General features: G+C 38.9%; 2 protein-coding genes and 1 long non-coding RNA gene across 6 annotated transcripts; 2 read left to right on the top strand and 1 right to left on the bottom strand.

Moving 5' to 3' along the window:
- Positions 1-22: 22 nt before the first annotated feature.
- Positions 23-3,606, bottom strand: LOC129436805 (uncharacterized). Its single transcript, XM_055195058.2, has 5 exons — positions 3,354-3,606; positions 3,167-3,270; positions 2,782-2,919; positions 584-749; positions 23-500 (listed from the first exon to the last, which is right to left on the bottom strand). The coding sequence occupies exons 1-5, from the start codon at positions 3,604-3,606 to the stop codon at positions 286-288; spliced, it is 876 nt and encodes a 291-aa protein (XP_055051033.2). The 3' UTR covers positions 23-285.
- Positions 2,926-7,181, top strand: LOC129436806 (uncharacterized). The gene is made up of 3 exons (XR_008641958.2): positions 2,926-3,220; positions 3,315-3,614; positions 7,050-7,181. It is a non-coding gene; the product is annotated as an uncharacterized lncRNA (long non-coding RNA).
- Positions 7,182-18,381: 11,200 nt separating this feature from the next.
- LOC129436807 (volume-regulated anion channel subunit LRRC8D) lies at positions 18,382-23,713 on the top strand. Of its 4 annotated transcripts, none has more exons than XM_055195061.2 (6): positions 18,383-18,633; positions 19,001-19,096; positions 19,391-20,227; positions 21,543-21,877; positions 22,055-22,432; positions 22,509-23,713. In XM_055195061.2, exons 3-6 carry the CDS (start codon positions 19,394-19,396, stop codon positions 23,629-23,631), a joined length of 2,670 nt encoding a protein of 889 aa, XP_055051036.2. In that variant the 5' UTR covers positions 18,383-18,633; positions 19,001-19,096; positions 19,391-19,393; the 3' UTR covers positions 23,632-23,713. The 4 variants fall into 4 exon arrangements, with proteins under 4 accessions (XP_073713926.1, XP_055051036.2, XP_055051038.2 ...); XM_055195063.2 differs by lacking the exon at positions 18,383-18,633 and having other exon boundaries at positions 18,701-19,096; positions 19,391-19,719; positions 19,828-20,227; XM_073857825.1 differs by lacking the exon at positions 19,001-19,096 and having other exon boundaries at positions 18,382-18,633.
- The last annotated feature ends 205 nt before the right edge of the window (positions 23,714-23,918 follow it).

Below are 23,918 nucleotides of genomic sequence, written 5' to 3' on the forward strand. Positions count from 1 at the left end.
AATTGCAAGGGTTATCAAGAATTTTATAAAATAATTGTATCTTTTGCTGTCATTCAGTGTCATTATTTCAAATATTGCTACACCTGACTTTTAATGTAAACCTAATATTATTAGAGGTCATGTCTAGAGACCTAAAGATAAAACACTTATTCTATTAACAGTTGCATTTATGTACTTTCATTTACTTGCATTTATGTGTAAAAGTAAAAATCTTTATTATAACATAAACGCATACATTCTCTTTATTCTATATGGTGAATACATTGTAAAACAGGTGGGTTTCTTTCAGGTCCCATGAAACAGGCTGCTGCTGCTGTTGTTGTTGTTGTCATCAGTGTGTGTCTGTAGGTGGCGCTGTAGCTCAACTCTCCTCTGAAAGCTGAGCGTGCAGTGTGGACAGCTGAACGGCCGATAGCTGCTGTGTTTTCTGCTGTGTGTGATCAGATTGGAGCTCTGACTGAATGCTTTACTGCACACCGCACACACATGAGGTTTCTCACCTGAGACACACACACACATATGATCACACACTTGACGACTTGATCTAGTGTGACTGAGACAGGGATCTAGATAGACATCTGACCTGTGTGTATAAAGGTGTGCTTCTTCATGTCAGATTTCTGGTGAAACCTCTTGCCACAGTAAGGACACGGGAACGGTCTCGTGTCCGAGTGGATCAGCAGGTGCGTGGAGAGAGTCGATGATCTCTTAAATACTTTACCACAAATTTTACATTCGAAACTCCTCTCCTGAAACACACGAAACAAATAATTGCGCGCATGTAACACAGTAAAAAAAATTAAGGATTTCACAGCATTAAACTGTATTATTACAGTGAAATATTGTATTTAAACATTATGACAATGTCATGTTTTAATGTTCACACAATGTTTAAAACAACAACTGTTTATTATATTGACTTGTTTGATTGTTATGTAAATGATAGAGAAACATTGCATTTTATTATTTTATAGAACATTGTTTCTGAATGTTCAGTGGATGTATTGCTGTGGAAAACACAATTCACTTGTTGGGTTTGGATGTTGATGTTTTGTTTCATTTTGAGTCACCATTGTTGTGATTCGTGTTTGTTTTGGTTGGACTCTTGACTCTTGACTCTCTGCTTGCTAGTTTTTTCCCTGGTTGTGTTAACTTTGTGTTAATACACCACATTTGTTATGAACATGTAAAGTTAATATTGTAATTCTGTGGTGGTTGGTACATAATGGTAAAAAATCATCACCTAATTAATTTACTTATCAAACGTCTCTTTTCACAGTAAATTATTGTCAACATGTACATTACTTTCACAGTACACACTGTAATAGTACATGGCCTTGTTGTAATGATGTACAGCAAAAGGTTGTAATTGCCCAGTAATGTATTGTAATATCACAGTAATTGCTTTGTCATTGAAGCTGTGAAGTTACAGTATACAGTTGTGCTTTTACATCAATGCATTGTAATATCACAGATATAACATCACAGTAAATTGCTGTGGGTATATTTCACAGTATATTTCTGTAATGCTTGCTGTGAAAGTCATGCAAAATTTATCCATTTATTTATTGTGAATTCACAATGAAAAATTTTGCAGTGTAGTATCCCACAATGCAGTGCAGTTTCCAGTAATACCAGATCTAATATTAATCATTATTAGTCGTGCTTAGCAACGTGTGAGGTCGTAGGTTTGATCCCAAGGAACACACTGTGTTACACACATACTATTAATAAAAAATATGTAGTCGTCGTTTAGGATTAAAACGTCTGCCAAATGTGTAGAAAAGATTAAAGGGACACTCCACATTTTTGGTAAATATGCTCATTTTCCAGTTCCCCTAAAGTTAAACATTTGATTTTTACCGTTTTGGAATTCAGCTGACCTCCGGGTCTGGGAGTACCACTTTTAGCATATCTTAGCACAATCCACTGAACCCGACCAGACCACTAGCATCACGCTCAAAAATAACCAAAGAGTTTTGATATTTTTCCTATTTAAAATGTATCTCTTCTGTAATGACATCGTGTACTAAGATTGACGGAAAATTAAAAGTTGCGATTTTCTAGGCCGATATTACTGGGAACTAATAACTAAGGAAATAATAATCAAGGATTTTGCTGCCGTAACATGGGTGAATGATATTACGCAGTGCCCGAAAATAGTCCCCTGCTATTGAAAGTTAGTATTTTTGGGCGCTGCGCCCAAACTCTTTGGTTGTTTTTGAGCGCGATGCTAGTGGTCTAATCGGATTCAATGGATTATGCTAAGCTATGCTAAAAGTGTTAGCGCCAGACCCGGACACAGAGATCGGCTAAATGGATTCCAAAACGGTAAAAATCAAATGTTTAGCGGAGTGGAGTGTGCCTTTAAAGTCGCCATGAAACAGAAGTAGCAATTGTCTTATTTCCCCCGTGGTGACGTATATCCGAGTGAAACGGCTTCTGAAATGAGCAAAGGTAGGAAAGGAATTTGTTAAACAAGAACTGATTGGATCTTTTGAAGTTGGGTCATGTTGCTGTTTGCTAATTGCTGCGATCTTTTTTTGGGCCCCGCCCACCTGCCATACCATATGACCGGAAGTAAAGACCTGCGTTTTAGATTAAAGATTATGAGGGCACATACATTTTTCAAAAAAATGAGGTTCACAGATAAGTCATTTGTAAAAAAATGTATTTCAATTTCGTTGCGACTTTAACATTTTGTTCATGATGTTGTTCACTACACAGTGAGCAGTAGGTCGTGTTTTATTCTAGTATGCAGTTTTCAGTATTTGGTTTTACCTTCCCCCTGAGATTCTCCGTCGGTCTGTACTCGTACTGCTGCTGGGCGTGGCTCAGTGTTCCACCCAATGGGAGAGCAGCTCTGTTGACATGCGACTTGTGCAAGTGAGACGCCAGGCCGACGGCAGAAGACAAAAGCTGACAGAAAACATCCATCAGTAAACATTTGAACATATCAGAGATGAAAAGTATATCTACACACGCTTACTGAAACTCTCACACGTGCTGAGACTAAATTTGAGATGTGCACAAAAACCACATGTGATTCTGTGAGAATGATAATGTGTGGATTCATGTGGTCGACATCAAGACGGTGAAATATTCTGTTTGCTTGTATTATATTATTTTCGACATTTCATCTGAGGTGGTGTATGAGATGTCTCACCTTCTCACAGAATAAACACTCACACAGGGACGTCTGAATGTTCAGAAGCTGATGGTGAGTGAGAAAGACTTGAACCAGTCGCTCTACATCTGTCTCTCTCTCCGCTGAGGTGAAGGATGACAGGATAACACAATATTACTCTCTTCAGATTATTGCAGTGAAAGAGGAGCGGGTGTTTGTTTTGTACCTGCTCCAGGAGGAGACCGGTGTCCTGCTCCAGGTGGAGGGTCGGTTCTCGTATCGCTCCAGATCACAGATGGTTGCTCGGTTCTGCTGATGTCTGTGTCTGTACGGGGCACCGATTCGGAAGTCTCTGGATGAGCGACTACTGGTGAATGACTTCTGGATGTCCATCCATCATGATGGTGATGCTGGGAGTGGGCGGAGCGTGTGGAGTGGTGCCCCGCCCTCTTATTTTTCACTAGAAAGGACCGTGGCATGTCCTCAAGTGAGATCGCAAGCTGAAATCAAATATATTATACTTATCATCATTACAATTTTTCTTATTGATAACTAAAATGTCTCACCTTTATTCTTTTACATCCCAAACAACAAAAATAAATAAAATGTATTTTAAGCTATCAACCTCATTTAAATAACCAATTACCAATTATAAGTAACACTTTACAATAACATTATAAACAGATTGTAACATTAGTTAAAGGGATACTTCACCGATTTAGCATTCAGCTTTGTATCTGTAGAAACCCGGCAGTATTACTGAATGACCATGTTTCCCTCCCTCATTTCCCCATGAGAGGAGAGATATCTGCATTTTGGTTCTGCAAAAAAGTCCTCCGATGATGTAATATGACGATTTTTGCATCATCGGAGGACTTTTTTGCAGAACCAAAATGCAGATATCTCTCCTCTCAGGGGGAAATGAGGGAGGGAAACATGGTCATTCAGTAATACTGACGGGTTTCTACAGATACAAAGCTGAATGCTAAATCGGTGAAGTATCCCTTTAAAGGATTAGTCCATTTTCTCAAAAAAATCCAGATAATTTACTCACCACCATGCCATCCAAAATGTTGATGTCTTTCTTTGTTCAGTCGAGAAGAAATTATGTGTTTTGAGGAAAACACTGCAGGATTTTTCCCATTCCAATGGACCTCAATAGAGCCCAACACCCAACACCCAACACTTAACAGTTTTTTTTCAACGGAGTTTCAAAGGACTACAAACAATCCCAAACGAGGCATAAGGGTCTTATCTAGCAAAACGATGCACAAAATATGCACTTTTAAAGCACAACTTTTCGTCTAGGTCTTGTCCAGCGCGATCTAACGTAAATGCGTAGTGACGTAGGGAGGTCACGTGTTACATATATAAAACGCACATTTGCGGACCATTTAAACAATAAACTGACACAAAGACATTAATTAGTATCAGTTGACATACAACAACATAGGAACGGTTCTCTTTCAACACACTTGTAAACACTGGGGCGGAGTTTCGCGTTCGTCCTCTGTGACGTCATGACGTATTGCGTCGGGTTACGCTGGTGCATCACGACCGGATCTAGACAAGAAGTTGTGGTTTAAAAGTGTATATTTGTTATTTTTATTGTCAAAAATGACAATCGTTTCACTAGATAAGACCCTTATGCCTCGTTTGAGATTGTTTATAGTCCTTTGAAACTCAGTTGAAAAAAACTGTTAAGTGTTGAGTTAAGTATTAAATGTTGGGCTCTATTAAAGTCCATTAAAATGAGAAAAATCCTGCAATGTTTTCCTCAAAAAACATAATTTCTTCTCGACTGAACAAAGAAAGACATCAACATTTTGGATGACATGGTGGTGAGTAAATTAAATTATCTGGATTTTTCTTTTAAGAAAATGGAATATTCCTTTAATATGTTATCTAAAATGAACTAACATTGAACAATGCTTATACAGTTCATGAAACATTGAAACTGTTAACCAAGATTAATACATTTTGAAAAACGATTGTTCATGTTAGTTAATGCATTTACTAATGCTTAATAATACAACCTTATTGTAAAGTGTTACCAAATTATTTTAGCTCGTGTTAAAAAAACAAATCTAGAGTACATGTGCAGACTGTGGTTGATTGGCACCTGTTAAAGAGTAAATTCAGTTATTACCTCTCAATCTGAGGTTAAGAGAGTAAACCAGAGCTAAACACCTGCAGCATCATTCATAACAGATCACAGATTCACTTACATTTATGTTCATCTTATTAAAACGCTGCTTTTCTTTTTTTAAATCATTTGTTATAGTCATTTCTTAATAACTCTTATGTAGTTAGTTTAATTTAGAAAAAATTCACAAATCATCCAAAACTCCTTGTCACTCTCTGTTATTGCTTTAATACCTAAATTAGATGTTATAAATAATGAAAAATGTATCAGTTATTATTTAAACATCTAATGCAACATGTGCTAAAGTCTGATTTATCTAAGAAATAATTGATGATGGGCCATTAAATTATTCAAAAATAACGTTGTGCCGTTTCACTTTGGGTGTGCATTATTTTCAAATAATTCAAAGGACTGAAGTCAATTATTCCTCTTATACCACATTTACCACAGACATTGCTCTGGTGGTTATTTTAAGACATTTGTGATTATGTGTGCGTTTATCAAAAAATAATGCATACCTGTAAATCATTTCTTAACCAATCAGAATAAAGCATTCAACAGACCCGTGGTATACAATAATGTCATAATAATGCAAACTAAATGTAAAGATACAGAAGTAAATGTATATTAGTAGTTGTTATTTTGCAGGACAGACTCACCCATCAGACGCTCGCAGACGTTGTGTGAGTGTTCTCATGAGTTCTTCTGATTCGGTTCTAAGTTTGCTGTCAATCACACAGGAAGTTTAACACTCGTGAGATTGTGTGGTGTCAGGTCAATCTCATCTCTTTAACAATAAAACGCAACGAGTCAATCAATATTCACTTTGTTTTATTTACCACAATTATAACCTATTAACTAAGACTCATGTCGGAGAAAAACATACTGATCAGGGATACTGGGGTTATGTTTTTTATTAAATAAATCACTCTTGAGTTAATATATACTTTATTAATAAAATGTGCACTTTATTATGTTTGTGACAAATGTGTAAGTCGAGATCATTTACTCTTTTGGTGAATGAAATGAATAAATAAATACTCATTGATTTCAAATGAGTTATAATAGAGATCTCAACCAGATGTTCAAAAGATCAAATTTTCAAAGACAAAATTTTCTGCACACATTATTTTTATACTATTTATGTATGTCAGCATTTTGTGTTTGTTTTCTAATAGATTTTAGGAGAAACATCTAAGACAAAGTTTAAATTAAAGTACAACCATGAAGTCTTCTAAATTAAAGAGACAAAAAAAGTTCTGTCATCATTTACTCGCCCTTGTCTGCTGAACACAATTGAAGATATTTGTAATCATCAAGCAGGAAACACAGCCACCATTGACTTCCATAGTAGGAAAGAAAAATACTATGGAAGTCAATGGTGCTCAAAAACAGTTTGGTTACAAATTTTGTGTTCAGCACAAAGAAACTCATACAGGTTTGTATTGTAGATTTTGGGGTGAACTATCCCTTTAAGAAAGAGAGAAGTAAAACTGGAGCTCATGTAAGTGAATTAAAGTCTTACCAGATCTTCAGATGATCAGCGTCCTCCAAAAATCACCAATTCATAACCTTCTCTGATGACAAATCAACAAACACTGTGAATATTGATCATCAGACTGAGTTTAAGCATTAGACAGAGACTTCATACAGACCACAGAGTCCCACACACATACGTGTTATATGATTTCTCATCTGTTTGATTTGTGACTTGACTGAAAACTTAAATAAAGTTTGCCTATCGTCTTAATATCAGTGTTTGTGATGTTTTTGCAGCACACTGTGACTTGGAACCAAAGCCACTTACAACAAAGTGCAGTGTGTCGTGTTTCCAGTTCCTAGAAAGAGACGTTCAATGCGGCAAAGCTGAAAAACAAAGAGATGAAGGTGAAGCGAAAAGCCCACCAGGCCCTCCATCTCCCCCTGGAGCTCCTGCTCGTTTTTACCCACAAGCCCACTGCTTCACCTGCTCCATCTGCAGACATACAAGCCTTTACCGCCTTCACCACAGTGTCAGCGCTCGTGTAACACCGAGACGTGTTCACGATAAGCATCCTGAGCTTCTGAGGCCGGGTGGGTTTGTGGCGGGGGGATTGAAGATGCTTGTTCTCATTGTAATGAGATTTCCCCAGCTGTATATCTGTCAGGAGACAAACAGTTGCACATCACATCAGGCTGATTCATCTGTAATGATTGTAAAGTACATTAATATCCAATGCACATTAAATGTTTAGAAATTTTCTTTATGTCACTTATTTTATGAATTACTCTTAAAAGCACTTTTTAGTATTACAGTCGAATGCATCATCTTGACTGATTTGCTCTGATTCATACAAACACATCATTGTTGTTTATTGAGTTTACAGATGAATAAATAAACTTCAGTGTGTTTGCGCTACAGACAAGAGTGAAACTTCAGTCATGAGCTGTGATATCAGACCTTGAGATTAAAATATCTACAGATAAAACAGATAGAAAGAGAGATTTGTGTCCATTATCTGGAGACCTCTCAGTTAGCAGCAGGGTCACAATGTTTGTGGTTACAGTGATAAGAGCGAAGGATGAGCGACAAACAAATGTGTGACTTTCTCACGACACACCTTCTGTCCTTCATTATAATGGCCCATAACATCCATCTTTGTGCAAACATACAAAACATTTCCTGCTCTTTACGTGATGTGTATGTGTTTTTAATGTGTATTTCCACATCAAAACAATCGTTCATTTGAAAGTAAGAGCATGCAGCACACTTCTCAAGATGTTTGTTAGGTTAGGCTTTAAATGAGAAGTAAGATGAAAAATAAGTGACACTTTACATTATGTTCATAGTTCATGTATGTGAAATCACTTCATACATTTATTAAACATCAAGCTTAAAGGGACACTCCAATTTTTTTGAAAATAGGCTCATTTTCCAGCTCCCCAGCTATTGAAAGTTACCAAGGGGACTATTTTCGGTCAGTGCGTAATATCATTGCGCCTCCTGCAACCATGTTACGGCAGCAAAGTCCTTGATTGTTACGGCAGAATAAGAGTATAGTCCTAGTCATATCTGTCTAGAAAATCACAACTTTTAATTTTCCGTCGGTCTTAGTACACAATGTAACTACAGAAGAGTCAAGTTGTAAATAGGAAAATTATCGAAACTATTTGTGTATTTTTTAGCACGATGCTAATGGTCTAATCAGATTCAATGGATTGTGCTAAGCTATGCTAAAAGTGCTAGCGCCAGACCCAGAGTTCAGCTGAATGGATTCCAAAACGGTAAAAATCAAATGTTTAACTCTAGGGCAGGGGCGGAGCCAGACATTGTAGACATTTGGGGCTTAGCCCAAATCTAGGGGTTCCAAAGCATAATGTCCCATGCTGATATTTTTTCTCCATTTACGGCAGCTTTATAAACTATTTTTTAATCTAAGTGTTCTATGTATTATTTTGCTGAAACTGTAACATAACAAATTTTGACAGTGACACTTTAACTTCTCTTATCCAAAAATAGGCAAAATATGTTTGCTGTAGGCTAATCCAGTAACTGAAGCAACATAAGAACGAATAACAATTTTGACTTCATTGAGAGAACAATTTCTCACCTGATTATATGGAAGTTCTCTCTCTCTCTCTCTCTCTCTCTCTCTCTCTCTCTCTTTCTCTCACTCTCTCTCTGTGATCTCTCTTTCCACACTCCTCTCTTCTTATTTGCACTGACAATTTCCATCTATAAAAAAGGGATATGTGCAATGAACAAGTTTTTTTTATAGTTTTAATTCACTGTGATTAAATGTACTTTAAATATAACGTTACCAACGACAGTGTGCAGCAGAGCAGGCAGACTAAATCGGAGCGCTAACATTAGCCGTTAGCAATGCAGATAATATATCAGTTGACGCTATTTAACAGTATTTACATTACATAACTATTAATATACACTTTTATAGTAATAACGAAGGCACTGTGATAATAAAGAGACTTTAAAAAAGAGTTTACTTCAATCTCTCATTCACTTTCACTGGAGTGTAGGACCGGAGAGTTTAAAGCTGAATGCCGCCACCTGGATGAATTCATTTTCCAGATCTGAAAAGATCTGGGGCTTTTGACAAAACATTCGGAGCTTGAGCCCCAGAAGCCACCCTCTCGCTCCGCCCCTGCTCTAGGGGAGATGGAAAATTAGCATATTTAAAAAAAAAGTGGAGTGTCCCTTTAAGATACATGCAGTAATAGTGATGCACGATAATTTGCATGCGATATCATGCGCATCTCGTCAGTAAAGCCGGTTCCTTGATTATTGGAAATTTACTTCCATGGTTGACTGACAAGCTGAGCCATATTGCACTCATATCGCAGGCGATATGTCCGATAATTAATGCGAAATTGCACCGATTGTCAGTGAACTACGGATTTGTGTAGTAAATGCCGCTCCATCTAAAAGCAGGTGAGGGCAATTTACTTCTAATCAAGGAAGTGGCTTCAATGACGAGATGCGCAATGACAATCACATGCAAATTATTGTGCATCACAATGCAATAATATTTCTGAATGACTTTCAGAACGTTTACAGTCTTAAAGGTGCAGTGTGTAATTTTTAGAAGGATCTCTTGACAGAAATGCAAAATAATATACAAAACTATATTATCAGGGGTGTATAAAGACCTTTCATAATGTACCGTTATGTGTTTATTACCTTAGAATAAGACGTTTTTATCTACATAGACCAAGGGTCGCCTTCCGTGGAAGTCGCCATCTTGTGCCTCCATGTTTCTACAGAAGCTCTTACCGGACAAACTTTTTTTTACTAAGTTGTCTCCGTCAATTACATGTTTTTCCAGTGGCGGGTACATAGCTTCTCTATGGGTTTCAAAGCGAGGGGTTGCAGTGGACTGAGACTTTGGTTGCAATTCGCAACCTCACCACTGGATGCCGCTAAAATTTACACACTGCACCTTTAAAAAGCAATACTGTATTATTTTAAGCTAAAATAAATTGTTTTAAGTCTAAAAAAATGCTGGGTTATTTTCAACCCAGTGATATGTCAAAAAGAGACAACCCCAACCCACTGGGTTGTAGTTTAACCCATGCTGGGTTGTTTTAACCCATTGTTGGGTCAAATATAAACATTTTCAGAGTAATTTAACCCAGTGGTTGGGTGTGTCACATTTTGGTTGAAAATAATCCAGCATGTTGAGAGTGTATACATAAAAAATGCTGGGTTATTTTCAACCCAGTGTTGGGTCAAAAAGGGACAAGCCCAACCCACTGGGTTGTAATTTAACCCATGCTGGGTTGTTTTAACCCTTTGTTGGGGATGTTTTCATCCATTATGGGGTTTTCTGAGTCTTAATTTGGCCACAACTTTCTCTGTCTTTCAGCAAATGGAACAATTTTTGGCTACACATCTTATATTGACACATATTTTGGGGAATAAACTCAACAATAGGCCTACCTTACTACCCTTTCGTGTTGTTCAGGATGAACAACATAAATCTCTGAATCCACCTCAGTCCTGATAAAAACTACTAAATGTTTATAAAACTTCCATGATTTTAACTCTTTAATTGTCACGTTCATAAATAATGTCACTGATTGGAGAAAAACAAACAAAATGACAGATTTTCAATATAAAAAGTGATTGTGGACTGGATTTTGTTTACCATTTTCACAGTCTTGGGCAAATCAAAGATTAGTAAAATCATTGGGTTTGATGCATTTTTAGTTTTTGTGCAGCATCAGATTTTTTTTCTCCGTCATTTACTGTTTGTGGCTGTTTTCCCCCACTGACTTCCATTATAACCACATTTTTGATTGCAAAGCTATTACATCGTAATCATGCATTCTTGATCGTTGGTGGTTTTTCCTTTTACTAAGAAGTCAAATTGTCATTTTTACTGTTGATCACCATGTGTCACCATTAACCCTTTAGTAGGCATGTACGAAATAAAGTTTCCCTTTTTGACCCAACGCTGGGTTGAAAATATCCGCAGTTTAAATGCACAAATATTTTGGTGGCAAACGTGTATATATATATATAAAAGTTTAAACAGCTTAAATGTTTTATAGTTTGGCTATTGAGTTGAAAGATGAACATTCATTAGATGATCTCAGTAAAGCCCACACATTTTCTCTTGTTTCCGCGGTTCATTCACACCTTCTATGGGTTTGTATTTCTGGATTTTTGTTGTATTCTTCAGTAGGTGTGTATGAGGGTGTGAGAATGGCTCTTCTTCAGTGTACTCATCATATTCACAGTTTCACCGTGGGCATCATACGGTGACATCATCCACATTATGTGGAATATCTGGCAGACTCTCTGTCGCTGTCATGTATCTGTGCTTTGTGGTTTGTTGTCATTTCTTTTATTTTGTAACTGCACTTTTTATTCCCCTGGGTTACTTTTATCCCAATGCTGGGTAAATATTGGACAGAAAACATGTTGGTTTATTAAATAAACATATTATTAGGAATGCACCGATATGAAATTTGGGGGGATACCGGTTTAATCAGACAACCATTAGCTGATATTGATGTTGATACCGATATTAAACAATTGAATACAATACTATAAAGTAGACCTATTAGCTAGTTTATTTCTGAATCAAATAATTTATAGTGAACATGGATTGACTCTATTTAACATTTAACTGACCAACATAATAAGAGAGGCACAAAGTAAGATAAAATTTTGGCAATTTTTGGATTTTGAGAAAAGCCCAGACTGCAGGCCTCACATGAAGGAGTAATCTACGTCGTTTACTATTTTCACCTATCGCACATCTGACAAACTATAAATTGTACAGATTTTATTTTGTTTTGGGAAGTATTTATTATTTATATATTTTTTAAATGCTAGATTATGCCACAGACATTATTACCTTCACGCAGTTAATTAATAAACAATCGTTATTGCCGATATGTCGATGGTTTCAAATGCATCAAAAATGGGCCGATACATATCGGTGGCTGATACATCAGTGCATCACACAGCCAATAAGGAACTAAAGAAGACAAATGAAATGTAATTAATTACAGTGATTATTAAAAACTCTGTGCGGAGTGTTCGTGACACACACACACACACACACATAACACCCCCAGATGGTGATTGGTGAGACAAAAAAAACCCTCCACCAATCAGCATGTAACAGCACGCATCTGCCAATACATTATTCTAACTGGCCACATGTTTTATCTCCAAATTAAACGCTTGGACAAACAAAGCCCACCTCATTAGTCGCTGATTGGAATTGCACTTAATGGATAAAAGTGAGAGGATTGTGGTCTGTATAAACGTTGACCAGGTGTGAGGAGGAACCAATGTAAACTTCAAAATTATTAAGTGCAAAGGGCTCGTTATAGTCGTGCGTAGGTCCTACGGCGTAGCCGCGGCGGCGTAGGTTCCGCGTCGGTTTTCATTTATACTTTTGCATCGTCTTCTGCATCAACATGCAAATACACGCGCAGACCGCTGGTTGGCAATATCCACGTGTGTAACCACGCGTAGAACTGACGCGCTGTTAAAAATTTTGCGAGGTGCGCGTCAGGCTATGCAGAGCCACGCACAGGCTACGGATAACCTACGGCATAGCTACGGCGTAGAACCTACGCACGACTATAAATCGCCCTTAAAGCAAGCGCCTTTTTCTCAATCGTTAAATACGACTTTTGACACTTTTTAAACATAAAAAAAAACAGGATGCTCAACACCATCAGGCCCATCCTGCAACAACACTGCACCTGCTCCTGCATCATCAATTGCTAGTTTAAAAGCACGGTCGTACCTGGGTGCCATCCCGGACGAGCCCCCATTTATGTTAGGGTCCCGCACATTACTTGTCTAGGAATTGAGGGACACGCAACATAATAAAAGGACAACAAGGGTAATCCAAATAAATTATTTATTTAACAATACTTACATAGATAACAGACGAAAGAACCAGACGGGGAGTCCTAAGACATAAGACCAAAACGAGAACAAAAACTAAATATGCAAACTAGGACTCCTCGCTCCAAACTAACATGACAAACAAAAACGGAAAGATGAACACATGTGGCTGTGCCAATGGCCCGGGGCTGGCAGAGACCCTAAAGATACGCCTCCTTCACCTTTATTGGCGAGTGTACCAACACAGCCAACAAGGAACTGAAGAAGACAAATTTAATATAATTAATTACTTACTCTGGGCGGAGTGTTCGTGACACACAGGTTAAAATAACTCGGCAGAATTAACAGTGTGGTATTTAGTTTTACTTTATGTTGTAGACCTGTGCATGCCCCGCCCCACTTTGTCCAGGTGTTTTATGTTTCAATAATTAACTTGTGTATGTATGAAGAGCTCAGTTGCGAAACCCTCAAAGTGCATCTAACATGTTTTCTTGTAAATGAGTTTGGTTATCTTGGATTCTGCCTAAAAAACGGGATTCAAGCCGTGATTAAGCAGATTTGAAGTGAAAGTATTTGATGAATGTATAATACGTACTGAGAGATTCGGTTGATGTCATTATTTTGAAGGTGGCGTTTAGCCGACATTTGCATCTAAGCTCTTCATTCACTTTAGGTTAGTTTAAAAGCTGCACATTCCATCTGAGAAGTGCTTGACCTTCAAACAGCCAGTTTGAGGAAGATACTAAAGGGTCACACGAATGCATTTCTGCAGCATCATAATGGTCACATGCAACACTGCGCTATTTAAAGTGGATTTTCTACTAAAAACACAACGGAGCAAAGCAGAGGAATGAATCTGGAGGGCGTTAACCCTCACACTATACGCCCTGTAGATTCTGTGAAGAACCAGAGGTGTGAAACCACACGTCCATGCAAGAGATGGACGCTTTCTGCAATACACAAATACACAACTGATGTATCAGTGCACATACACTTGAAGAAAACAATGCACTTGTTTAAATGAAGTAAGTGTACAGATTTCTGGAGGATAACTTTATCATTTAATCTTGGGAGAAATTGCATGAGTTTATACTTAGGGCTCTAACTTAAGACGTGTCTGTGTGTGCGTGCATGCGTTATGGTTTGCCGAAAAACACCCCCCTTATTGCCTAATGCAGTGGTTCTCAAACTGGGGTCCGGGGCCCCCAGGGGGGCCGTGAGATGGTGCCAGGGGGGCCCCAGTTTTATGACATTTGTATAAAATACATTAATTTATCATGAATTCTGTGAAATTAAACCTAAAATAAAATAAGGCAGCACTACTTTATATAATTTAATGTTTTGTTTAATTAAAATGTGAAGTGTTAGAACTGTTTTTTCCTAAATTTTCTTTGGGGGGGCCGTGAAGGAATGCACCGTACACAAAGGGGGCCGCACGCTCAAAAGGTTTGAGAACCAATGGCCCAAAGCATAATAACTCTGTGAATCAATTGCTGACATTGTTAATGCTTGTATAGTTATAAAGGACTCTATAGTGCACGTCACCACCAGATTGTTAACCGTATTGTCAGTCCTGTTAAAGACCTCTGTGTGGGTGATTCTCACGAAAACTTGGTTTTAAAAATGTCAAGCATGAAAATGTAAAAATTGCTTTAATTAACTTTTTTTCCCACCAGACATTGAAAAACAAAGTTTGGAGTAAATGGGAACATGAATTTAAAAACTTTTACTTATCATTGAACACTTTTTGTAACATAATTAAAAAAATTAGTCCTAAAAAATCTCATTACCGCAACAGTCAGAAAACATCAACACTGACATATTTTCAAAATGACATGACAAACCTGAAAGAACATAATTTGGAGATTCTGCACATGCATTTAAAATCAAAGTATTATGCTTCTATTAATTAAATTTACATTTTATAAGCATCTGTTGCGGTAATGATAATCAAAATGTCGTGTAAGCATTCTGACAAGACAATATTTCAAATTAACTGTAAAAAAATGATCTTACCTGGTAGCCATCTTGAAGTAACTGGTCCATGTGCTTGGTCACTCAAAATCAAACTTTATTAAAATTCTGTATGTGTGCTTAAACTGTTCTCAAAAAGTGTTGCGGAGGATGAGAACATCAGGCATGGACACATCATTTTCCTAATTTTTCTTCATTATTATTATACATGAATATTCAGTAAATATTTTTTCTGTCATCTAAAGTAGTCTAGCAAAACATCCATTTATTTTTTTTCATAATATTTTTGTGTTAATTTGATTAAATTACAACATAACGCATGTTCAAACACAGCCGGACACATTGCGGTAATGAGAATTTCAGCAGAAAATGAGATAAAATTTCCAATTATAAATTCTTATGTTGAAATCACACATTGTGCAATGTAGAACACAGTATTGTGTTAATTCTGATGCTTTTTAATGTTACTATATTACACATTTTAAAGCTAAAATCATTAGTGCCGTGGTGTTTCAATGGTTTCGTGAGAATCACCCGTGTACAAACATTCACGCATAATAGTGCCGGATTGGTTCAGTTACTCTGATGATGTCCCTATGTTGTGTTTTTGTATAGAGATAGAAGGCAGGTGTTGGTACTGGAGGTAGGATGTGTCTTGCAAAGTTTTGTTTTGTATCAATAAGCAGCCTGGCTGTGTGGCGCAGGCGTTGTTTTTTGTATCCATAAGCTGGATTTCACCTTTGACACATATCTGAATCATGCTGTAAAGAAATATGATCAGTGGGTTCAAAAAAAGATTTTAATAAAGAGATTTGCACTGCTAATGTCCAACCAATTGAGCTACAGGAATGAAAACGACACATGGTTTGCTGTAACTACCCACAAGAAGCTTTAAGTGTTGTAAAGCAGTGATGATGATTAATGTAACTTTATTTATCGATCCCTTCCAAACACGCTTGATGAAGTGTGAAAGCTTTATGCAGTTTTCACTCATGGGAAACCAAAACAATCTGATGTGTGAGCTCGCTGTAAATCCCCCAACACATGGGAACTAAAGGTGTAAGATTATGATTGGGGGTGTGGGGGTTTCCTGCACACTTTCTAACATTATTCTCATATTATTAGATCAACTGTATTCTCACAGTGTTAGCCAAAGTCTAGTTTGTAAGTGGTTTGTAAGAATGTGACTTGAATATCAGAGTCAGATTAAACTACATTTCTTTAACTAGATCAAATAAACCAAACCAGACGTTCTTCAAGTAGAGATCTTTAGATCGGACATAGCAACTGTTTAGTCTAGTTTATCAAAAATATGAACATTTGCCCCTAATTTAAATACATTCATGCCATTATAAGTGTATAACTTAACTTCTGCAGTTTATATTAAATATCTCTAGTTCTCGATCATCTTACTTACTGATATGGAGCCAGCATGCCACCTTGTTTGATCAATATGTGTTTACATCATACACTGAAAAAATATGGTTTGTGAAGAGCTTTTTTGAAGCCAAAAGTTGACGGGGCTTGCCAACGCCATCTTGGCAACGCATCACCACGCATTACTTACGGATAACCGAAAATGGGTAAAGAGGTGGGACGTGGCTGAAGCTGAAGTGGCTGAAACCACGCCCACCTAGCTGAATGGTAGTTACAGCAGTAGCAGTTCACCTGTCACTCAAGTGGCCACGCCCTTAATTATGCAGAATTGTAAGGCTTAATATAATCTAAACGGAAAATTCACCCCCTCACAGTCGTCATGACGGGCAATTTGCTATATAGATCAAAACACTTTTTGTGCCAGGCTGTAAACATATTTTCTGCTGTAACGTTTTAATATGGATGTCTATGGGAATTGACTCCCTTTTGGAGCCTCTAGTGTCCAGTGGAGGAATTGCAGTCTGTATTGGCTTCACGAAAAAGTTTGCTCCTTGGTTTACATTCAAACGTGACTCGTAGATCACTTAATACAGTCAAAATATGAAACATTTTCACTTAGAAACATATATACTTTTGCTTCAGAAATCATGTCTGGATTCCTTTAACTGATGGATGGCCTTTAAAGCTTCAAGTAGGCCTATTATGAAGCAAGGCAGGAAATTTTTTTATACAACTGTGATTGTATGAAAAGATATCATATAGACGGTTTCATCGGACGCACGTGGGCTGACGCGATACACTTCTGGGTCCGAACTTTACTTCTGGTTTCGTTTTTTAATGGTCTGACTAGTTGCTAAACTGATCTCTTGAACAAATGCCTCGTCGAAAATAACAAATGTTTTGGTTTCCTGGGTAATCTATGTGTTGTTTTTTGTTTGTAATATAAATAAACTATGTTTGTTGTTATTTATTCTTAGCGGAGTTTACCGGAAGTTACATGCGGACCACGACAGCCACTTGTTTAAGTTGTTACTGCTGAAACCGTCTATACACTTAGGTTGCAGGGTATTCCCATACGGCAAAAAATATATATATTTTAAAAGATACAAAAATGTATTTGCTGAAATATATTTTGGAATGTTTACAAAATATTGTTTTCACAGATTTTTTTGGCCGTTTTTTGTATTTTAAAATATATTTTAAAAGTAAATACATTTAAAGCATTACAAATATATTTAACCCTCCATATATTTCAATTCAAGGAAATATATTCACGTTGCATTGGAAGAAAAACTTTATGTCACCTGTAAAAAGGTGTTTTAAAAAAGGTTCAAATTAAATATATTTACAATTTCAACAATATACTGTATAAAATTAACTTGTATTTAGCATGCATTTAAAATATATTTTGGCAAAGAATACATTTTTAGAATACATTAGAAGTTTCTTAAATACATTTAGAAATATATGTTGATATATGAAGGTAAAAACTAAATATATTTACAAATTCAAAAATATTTTTAATTGAACTTTTCTTACTACAAAATTTATTTAGCATATATTTAAAATATATTTTTTGCCAGATCATTTTTTTGTCGTATGGGATTTCCTATTCATTTGATATGGATCAATGAAGCAAATATTAAGGGGTCTATGTTTCAACCACTTAACATTTATAAAATATTTTGTGGTGTTTTTGTGCTCAGGTGCAAAAGTCTGTAAATCATAGAGGAATTAGGATAAATCAGTTTTAGTAAAAGCCATGCAGCAGATTTCATTTCAAGTCGAGTAAATAGTGACACCTGCTGGTCAGCCGCATTACACACACACATTTAGCTGTATCAATCAGTTCATAAAATGTCATTAAATGTCATACACGTGTATTATAAATTATTTATATAATCGTAAATAATTTGAATAACCGTGTAAGTAGTAAAACTTTACTGCAAACGTGGCCAAAAATATGTGTTTAATGTTTAGAAACATTTCTCCCTTGCCTCAAAGTTGTTTGGTCACATAGCTGTGGCGGGCTTCTTTGCGCGTCTTTTAGTTTGCGTTATTTCGCGCCTTTACAAAGTTAATCGGCTTCATTCAGGAGCAACAGCACAGAGCAGCGAACTCAACTTAAAATACAAGGTGTGTAGTTTATTAACTAATGGGGAACTTTAAAATCTATATCAGATTTATTGTGGATGTGGCATTGATGAAAAATGCAGTCAAGATTCAAGATTTTTATTGCCATATGTAATTAAATCCTTAATTTGTTTTTACCTCACGAAAAACCCAGAAATTGCCTTTATTTAAACAATGACGTAAATCTGATTGGTTGTCTATAAAATAAAAATAATAAAATGTCTGTATATTGAAAATGAACGCAGTGCTGTTATGTGATGTGAATGCGGTTATTGTGTGCGGTTGTCATGGTGATCCCAAAGCTACGTGAGGGTCTCTTTCTCTTGTTCTCTCTCTCTCTCTCTCTCTCTTTTCTGGAAACGGTGTAAAGTTATTGATGTGTTGTTGAATAAACCGGCCTAAACCGGACTTCAATGCAAGACTCTGGAGTTGAAAGCATTTTATAAAAGCGTCTCCTTAAATCCGAGTAAGTACATTATAAAATATTTTTAATGTAACAGATCGGATTATTGAATGTTTACAATATTTGTTCTGTATTCACCCATTAGTTTCTCAAAGTTTTGACTAAAACCGAATGTGGAAAACATCATGTTTTATTGGGTTGCAATTTTAAATAACCATAACTTTATTAAGTTGATTAAGTTGATCAAAATGAGCTTCAGTGCATTAGTTTTGTGTTTTACTGTGGTGAACAGCTTGTGTTTCAGTAAAGTTGAGATAAATCTGATGTGATATATTTATCTTCTCTGGTTGATGGCAGGTGATGTTTTCTCTCTCTGAGCTGTGTTCAGTGGGTGAGCGACAGAGCACTTCTAAGATACTGAAGCCGTGGCCGGAGGTGTTCATGGATCACTTGCTGGTTCTGATGCTGATGGTGTGCATCATTGCGTGCACGCTGCTGCTGTCACGTGACGGGCTTGTGTGCGTTCCCGTACACGGTAACTCCAGCTCCTCTACGGAGTCCGGGTACGACCCGCTCTTTACGAGCCTGCCGAAGGGTCGACGGACCAACCTGGACTATAAACAATACATCTACGTCGGTCACATGTGCTATCACGAGGGGTTATCCTGGGGCTCGCGGCTCTTGCCGTACGTGACGCTGCTTAACACTTTAGTGCTGCTGTCCAGCGGCTGCTTCTGGTTTCATTTTCCTTTAACGTCAGCCCGAATCGAGCACTTTCTGTCCGTTCTCGACAGGTGTTGCGATTCGCCCTGGACGACTCGAGCTCTGTCCTACACAGTCCAGCTGGATGCAGCCCAGAACCGTTTCTCAGAGACGGAACAGACGGTGCAACCCAAACGTCAAGCGACATCTTCATCCAAAACACGCAAGTGGAGCATGGACTCTGGAGTTGACAGCCCCCTGCTGGTGGGGGCCGATTGCGCATCCACTGCCAATCAAATGTCCTCGTCTCCCCCCACAGGATTCCACTGCTCCTCGCACTCCGGTCAGTCGCCGGTGGAGCGCAAGATGCCGCCGGAGGCTTCTCGATCTGCAGCTCTATTAGATCGTAAAGACCGCGAGCAGACGCGAGCGCTGTTCGAAAGAGTGCGCAGATTCCGCGCGCATTGTGAAAGCTCAGATGTTGTCTTTAAGGTGACGATTAAATCATTACACTTTAATATTGAATTCACACCCAGTCATTCACTAAAAACACCATAGCAACCACTCAAAGCACCCTAGCAACTGTAAAGCAATAGACTATTCATGCCATAAGTAATTGTGGATTTGTAGACGTAGGATCCAGCGGACAATGAGCTGTCTATCCAAGGTTTTGGTAATGACCCATAACACCCTAGCAACCAAATAGCAGCACACTCATGGTACATTCATACCAAGCGTTAACGCTTCCTATTCACTTTTCCGCCGGCGCCGCGCAAATAACCTAGGCAGAGCAAGCCAATTACGTTTATGGAAGACCAGAGCATGTGTAGCGGCCACTGTGATTGGATGTTGGCCACGCTTCAAACATGCCCTCCTGTCAAGCTTTAATGCTGACACCACGTGCTTGGCGGAGGGCGTGTCTGAAGCGTGATCGTCATAGTGACAATTGCCAATCACAGGGGCTGCATGTTCCTCTGTTCTCCAATCTGCCATAAATGTAATTGGCTGGCTCTGCACTAGGTTATATGCATAAGGCATTCTGATTGGCTGATGCACATGTTGGCTCTTGGAAAGTTGAGAAATGTTCAACTTCTGCAACAGTGACGTGACATAGGCCCTGTCCCAAATGGCGCACTTCATGTGGACTTTTGGTCTCGTGGCCTTAAATTGCGCATGCTCGCTTAATCTACAAGTCCGTAGGGTGTCCCATCTATAATTTTTATGCTCCGAAGTGTGCTCATCAGCGCCTCTTTTGAACCCTTGATGTGGTCTTCGGCGAAGCCCGCACTGCAGCAGGCTTCAAGCACTTTACCAGCCCAGAAGTCCTTGCGAAAGAGCTATCAGTTAGGCGACGGAAGGGAGGAGTTCACACTGATGGGAAAATTATCTTCCTATTTCCGGCATGACGCTCGAGTTTGTCCCAAAATAGGACTCTGGTGTGCCCTCTTGAACTTGCGTCAAGGGTCCTTAAGGTCTGCACTACATGATGGCATCAAAGTGTGGAAGTGAGGTCCACAAGTCCGGATTGTGCCATTTGGGACAGGGCCGCAGACAGATCTACAATTCAGTTTGGCAATGCATGATGTCACCCATTCAAAGTAAATTAAAAGCGATAGCGCTGACGCCACGTGTGAATGTACCGTTACAACCATGGTGACTGCGTATACATGCATGAGCATGCACACATTCAGCAGATACTTTCATCCAAAATGACTTAAAGTGTATTTCATTTTTACAATTGATTTTTTTATCAGTGTGTCTAAAGAATTGTACGAGCATGAATGTGTTGTTTATCTGTTGATGACAGGTGTACACTGCACAGACTGTGTTTAAAGTTCTGATGTTCATTGTGATCATGATCTACACAACTCCACTGCTGGACTCCATCTCATTCAGTTTCATCTGCAGACCGCAGTCTGATGCGCTGACCGGTTACAGCGTCTTCCAGTGCAGCCGTTTGCTCTCCTCTCACCTGCGTCAACTCATGCAGGCCTACATCTCACTGCTCGTTCTGTTCGGTGTGCTCGCCATCTACACCCTGCTGTGGATCTCTCAGAAGTATGTTATTAATCATAGCAATAAACTCCGGGGCGGATATGCAACGGATCCAGACCAGAACTGCCAACTGCGGAAACGGACCTGGTACGGATCCGCCCCGGAGCCTATTGCTATGAATGCATTCTACTTTATGTATGTAAAAAAAAGTAAATCACAAAAAAATACTTTAGCTGGGTTTTCTCATTTTACCCATTATAATAATGTAAGTTATAATTCAGAAAGTATCTAAAAATCTAAAGTGTTTTATTTTGAGATTCACAGGTCGTTGAGAGAGTATTCATTCCAGAGCCAGCATGAGACGGGATTCGTGTTTGATGTACCGGAGCTTCACAATGACTTGGCCTTTCTGCTACACATGGCCGATCAATACGCCCCTCTGCTGGCTCAGCGTCTCTCTGTATTCCTGTCGCCGGTCTGTGAGAATCATCTGCTGAAGGAAAGTGTGGAGCGTCTATGGGGAGCTGAACGTCTGCGGTCATTGATCACCTGTGATCAGCGAGGTCGCTCTGTGCTTCAGCTGGTGGCTCTTCCACATCTACCAGCAGCTCTTTTCTCTCTCAACCAACTGCATGTGCTGAAGTTAGAGCTCATTGGAGAGGCCAAACTCACAGCACAAATAACCAACATGACTGCACTAAGGTACGCATTTTTTTTTTAAATCCGTTTTTAAGTGTTTTATCATGAAATGGGAAAGTTAAATTTCATCTTCCATCAGTGAGATGCATCTGTATAACTGCTCTGCAGCAGTGGAGCCTGAAGCACTGCAACACCTGCAGGAACACCTGGAGACGCTGCATCTCACCTTCACCAAACCCACCGAGATCCCGGTCTGGATGTACTCGCTCCACAACCTGCGAGAGCTTCACCTGACTGGCAACCTGAGCGGTGAGGGTGACACGGGACGCGGCTGGGCCCTCAGCAGCCTGCGTCAGCTGCATCACCTGCGCGTCCTGGTGCTGTGCGGGACGCTGCAGAAAATCCCCAAGGAGCTGAGTGAGCTGTCGGAGAGCTTGGTAAGACTGGAGATACGTAACGAGGGAACCAGGCTGCTGGTGTTGACCGGACTGAAGCGTCTGACCGGACTCGCAGAAGTGCTGCTACAGGACTGCCAGCTGGAACGCCTGCCATCCGCCCTGTTGGCGCTGACAGGTCTGCGCAGTTTGGACATGCAACACAACAGTCTGCGTACTCTAGAAGAGCTCCTGGGACTCCAACATCTACATCATCTGTCCTGCCTGCGGCTGGCACACAATCACGTGTTGTCTCTGCCTCCTAGCGTCGCAGTTCTGCGCTCATTGGAGATCCTGGATCTGTCGCACAACCATCTGGAGAACCTTCCACCAGCTCTCTTCACCCTGCATAGATTACGACGTCTTCTGCTCGCTGGAAACCTCTTGGAGGAGATGCCGGCACACGTGGGATCCCTGAAGCTCCTCACTGAACTAGATCTCACTGGAAACCAACTCAAACATCTACCAGAGGAGCTGTTTCATAGCTGCGCTGAACTCCGCATTTTGAACGTGGCGAATAACTCGATAGGCTTCTTGCCCTCTGACGTGGGAATTCTGAGTAAACTCTCTCGTCTGGATATACGGGGCAACTGTCTGGACGAGCTGCCGGTCGAGTTGGGGAGCTGCTTTGGGCTTCGTGGAGGGGGTTTACTGGTGGAAAACGTGATGATGCACACTTTGCCTCGACAGATCAGAGACTTACTACTACAGCCGGGATCTGTGACCTGCCCTTTCTCCGAATCTCCATCCCGGCCAAATTCCGACTGCTTTCCTAACTTTTCCACTGCACAGTGGAGCTTCTACTCGGCGCAGGAGTCTCGAATATAAAGCCTCTCTGAAGTCTGGAATTTCCTTATAAACAGCATTATAACTAATATTACTAAAATAAAAGTAAAGTATCCATATAGTAGACACACCGTTGTGTTCTGATGACTGATGTGGATGTTATGCTGTCGTAAGAAAAGTTTTTTCTGTGTGAGGGAGAAATATAATAACCTGTATTGATAATGTATCTCTTAAAAAGACATTAATTACTTAAATATATAATAAAAGTATTTTTACTTAAAGGAATAGGTTACACCATTCTCATTTACTGACCCTCAAATTGTTTAAAT

Source organism: Misgurnus anguillicaudatus, chromosome 19 (genome assembly GCF_027580225.2).
Source record: "Misgurnus anguillicaudatus chromosome 19, ASM2758022v2, whole genome shotgun sequence".
NCBI lineage: Eukaryota > Metazoa > Chordata > Actinopteri > Cypriniformes > Cobitidae > Misgurnus > Misgurnus anguillicaudatus.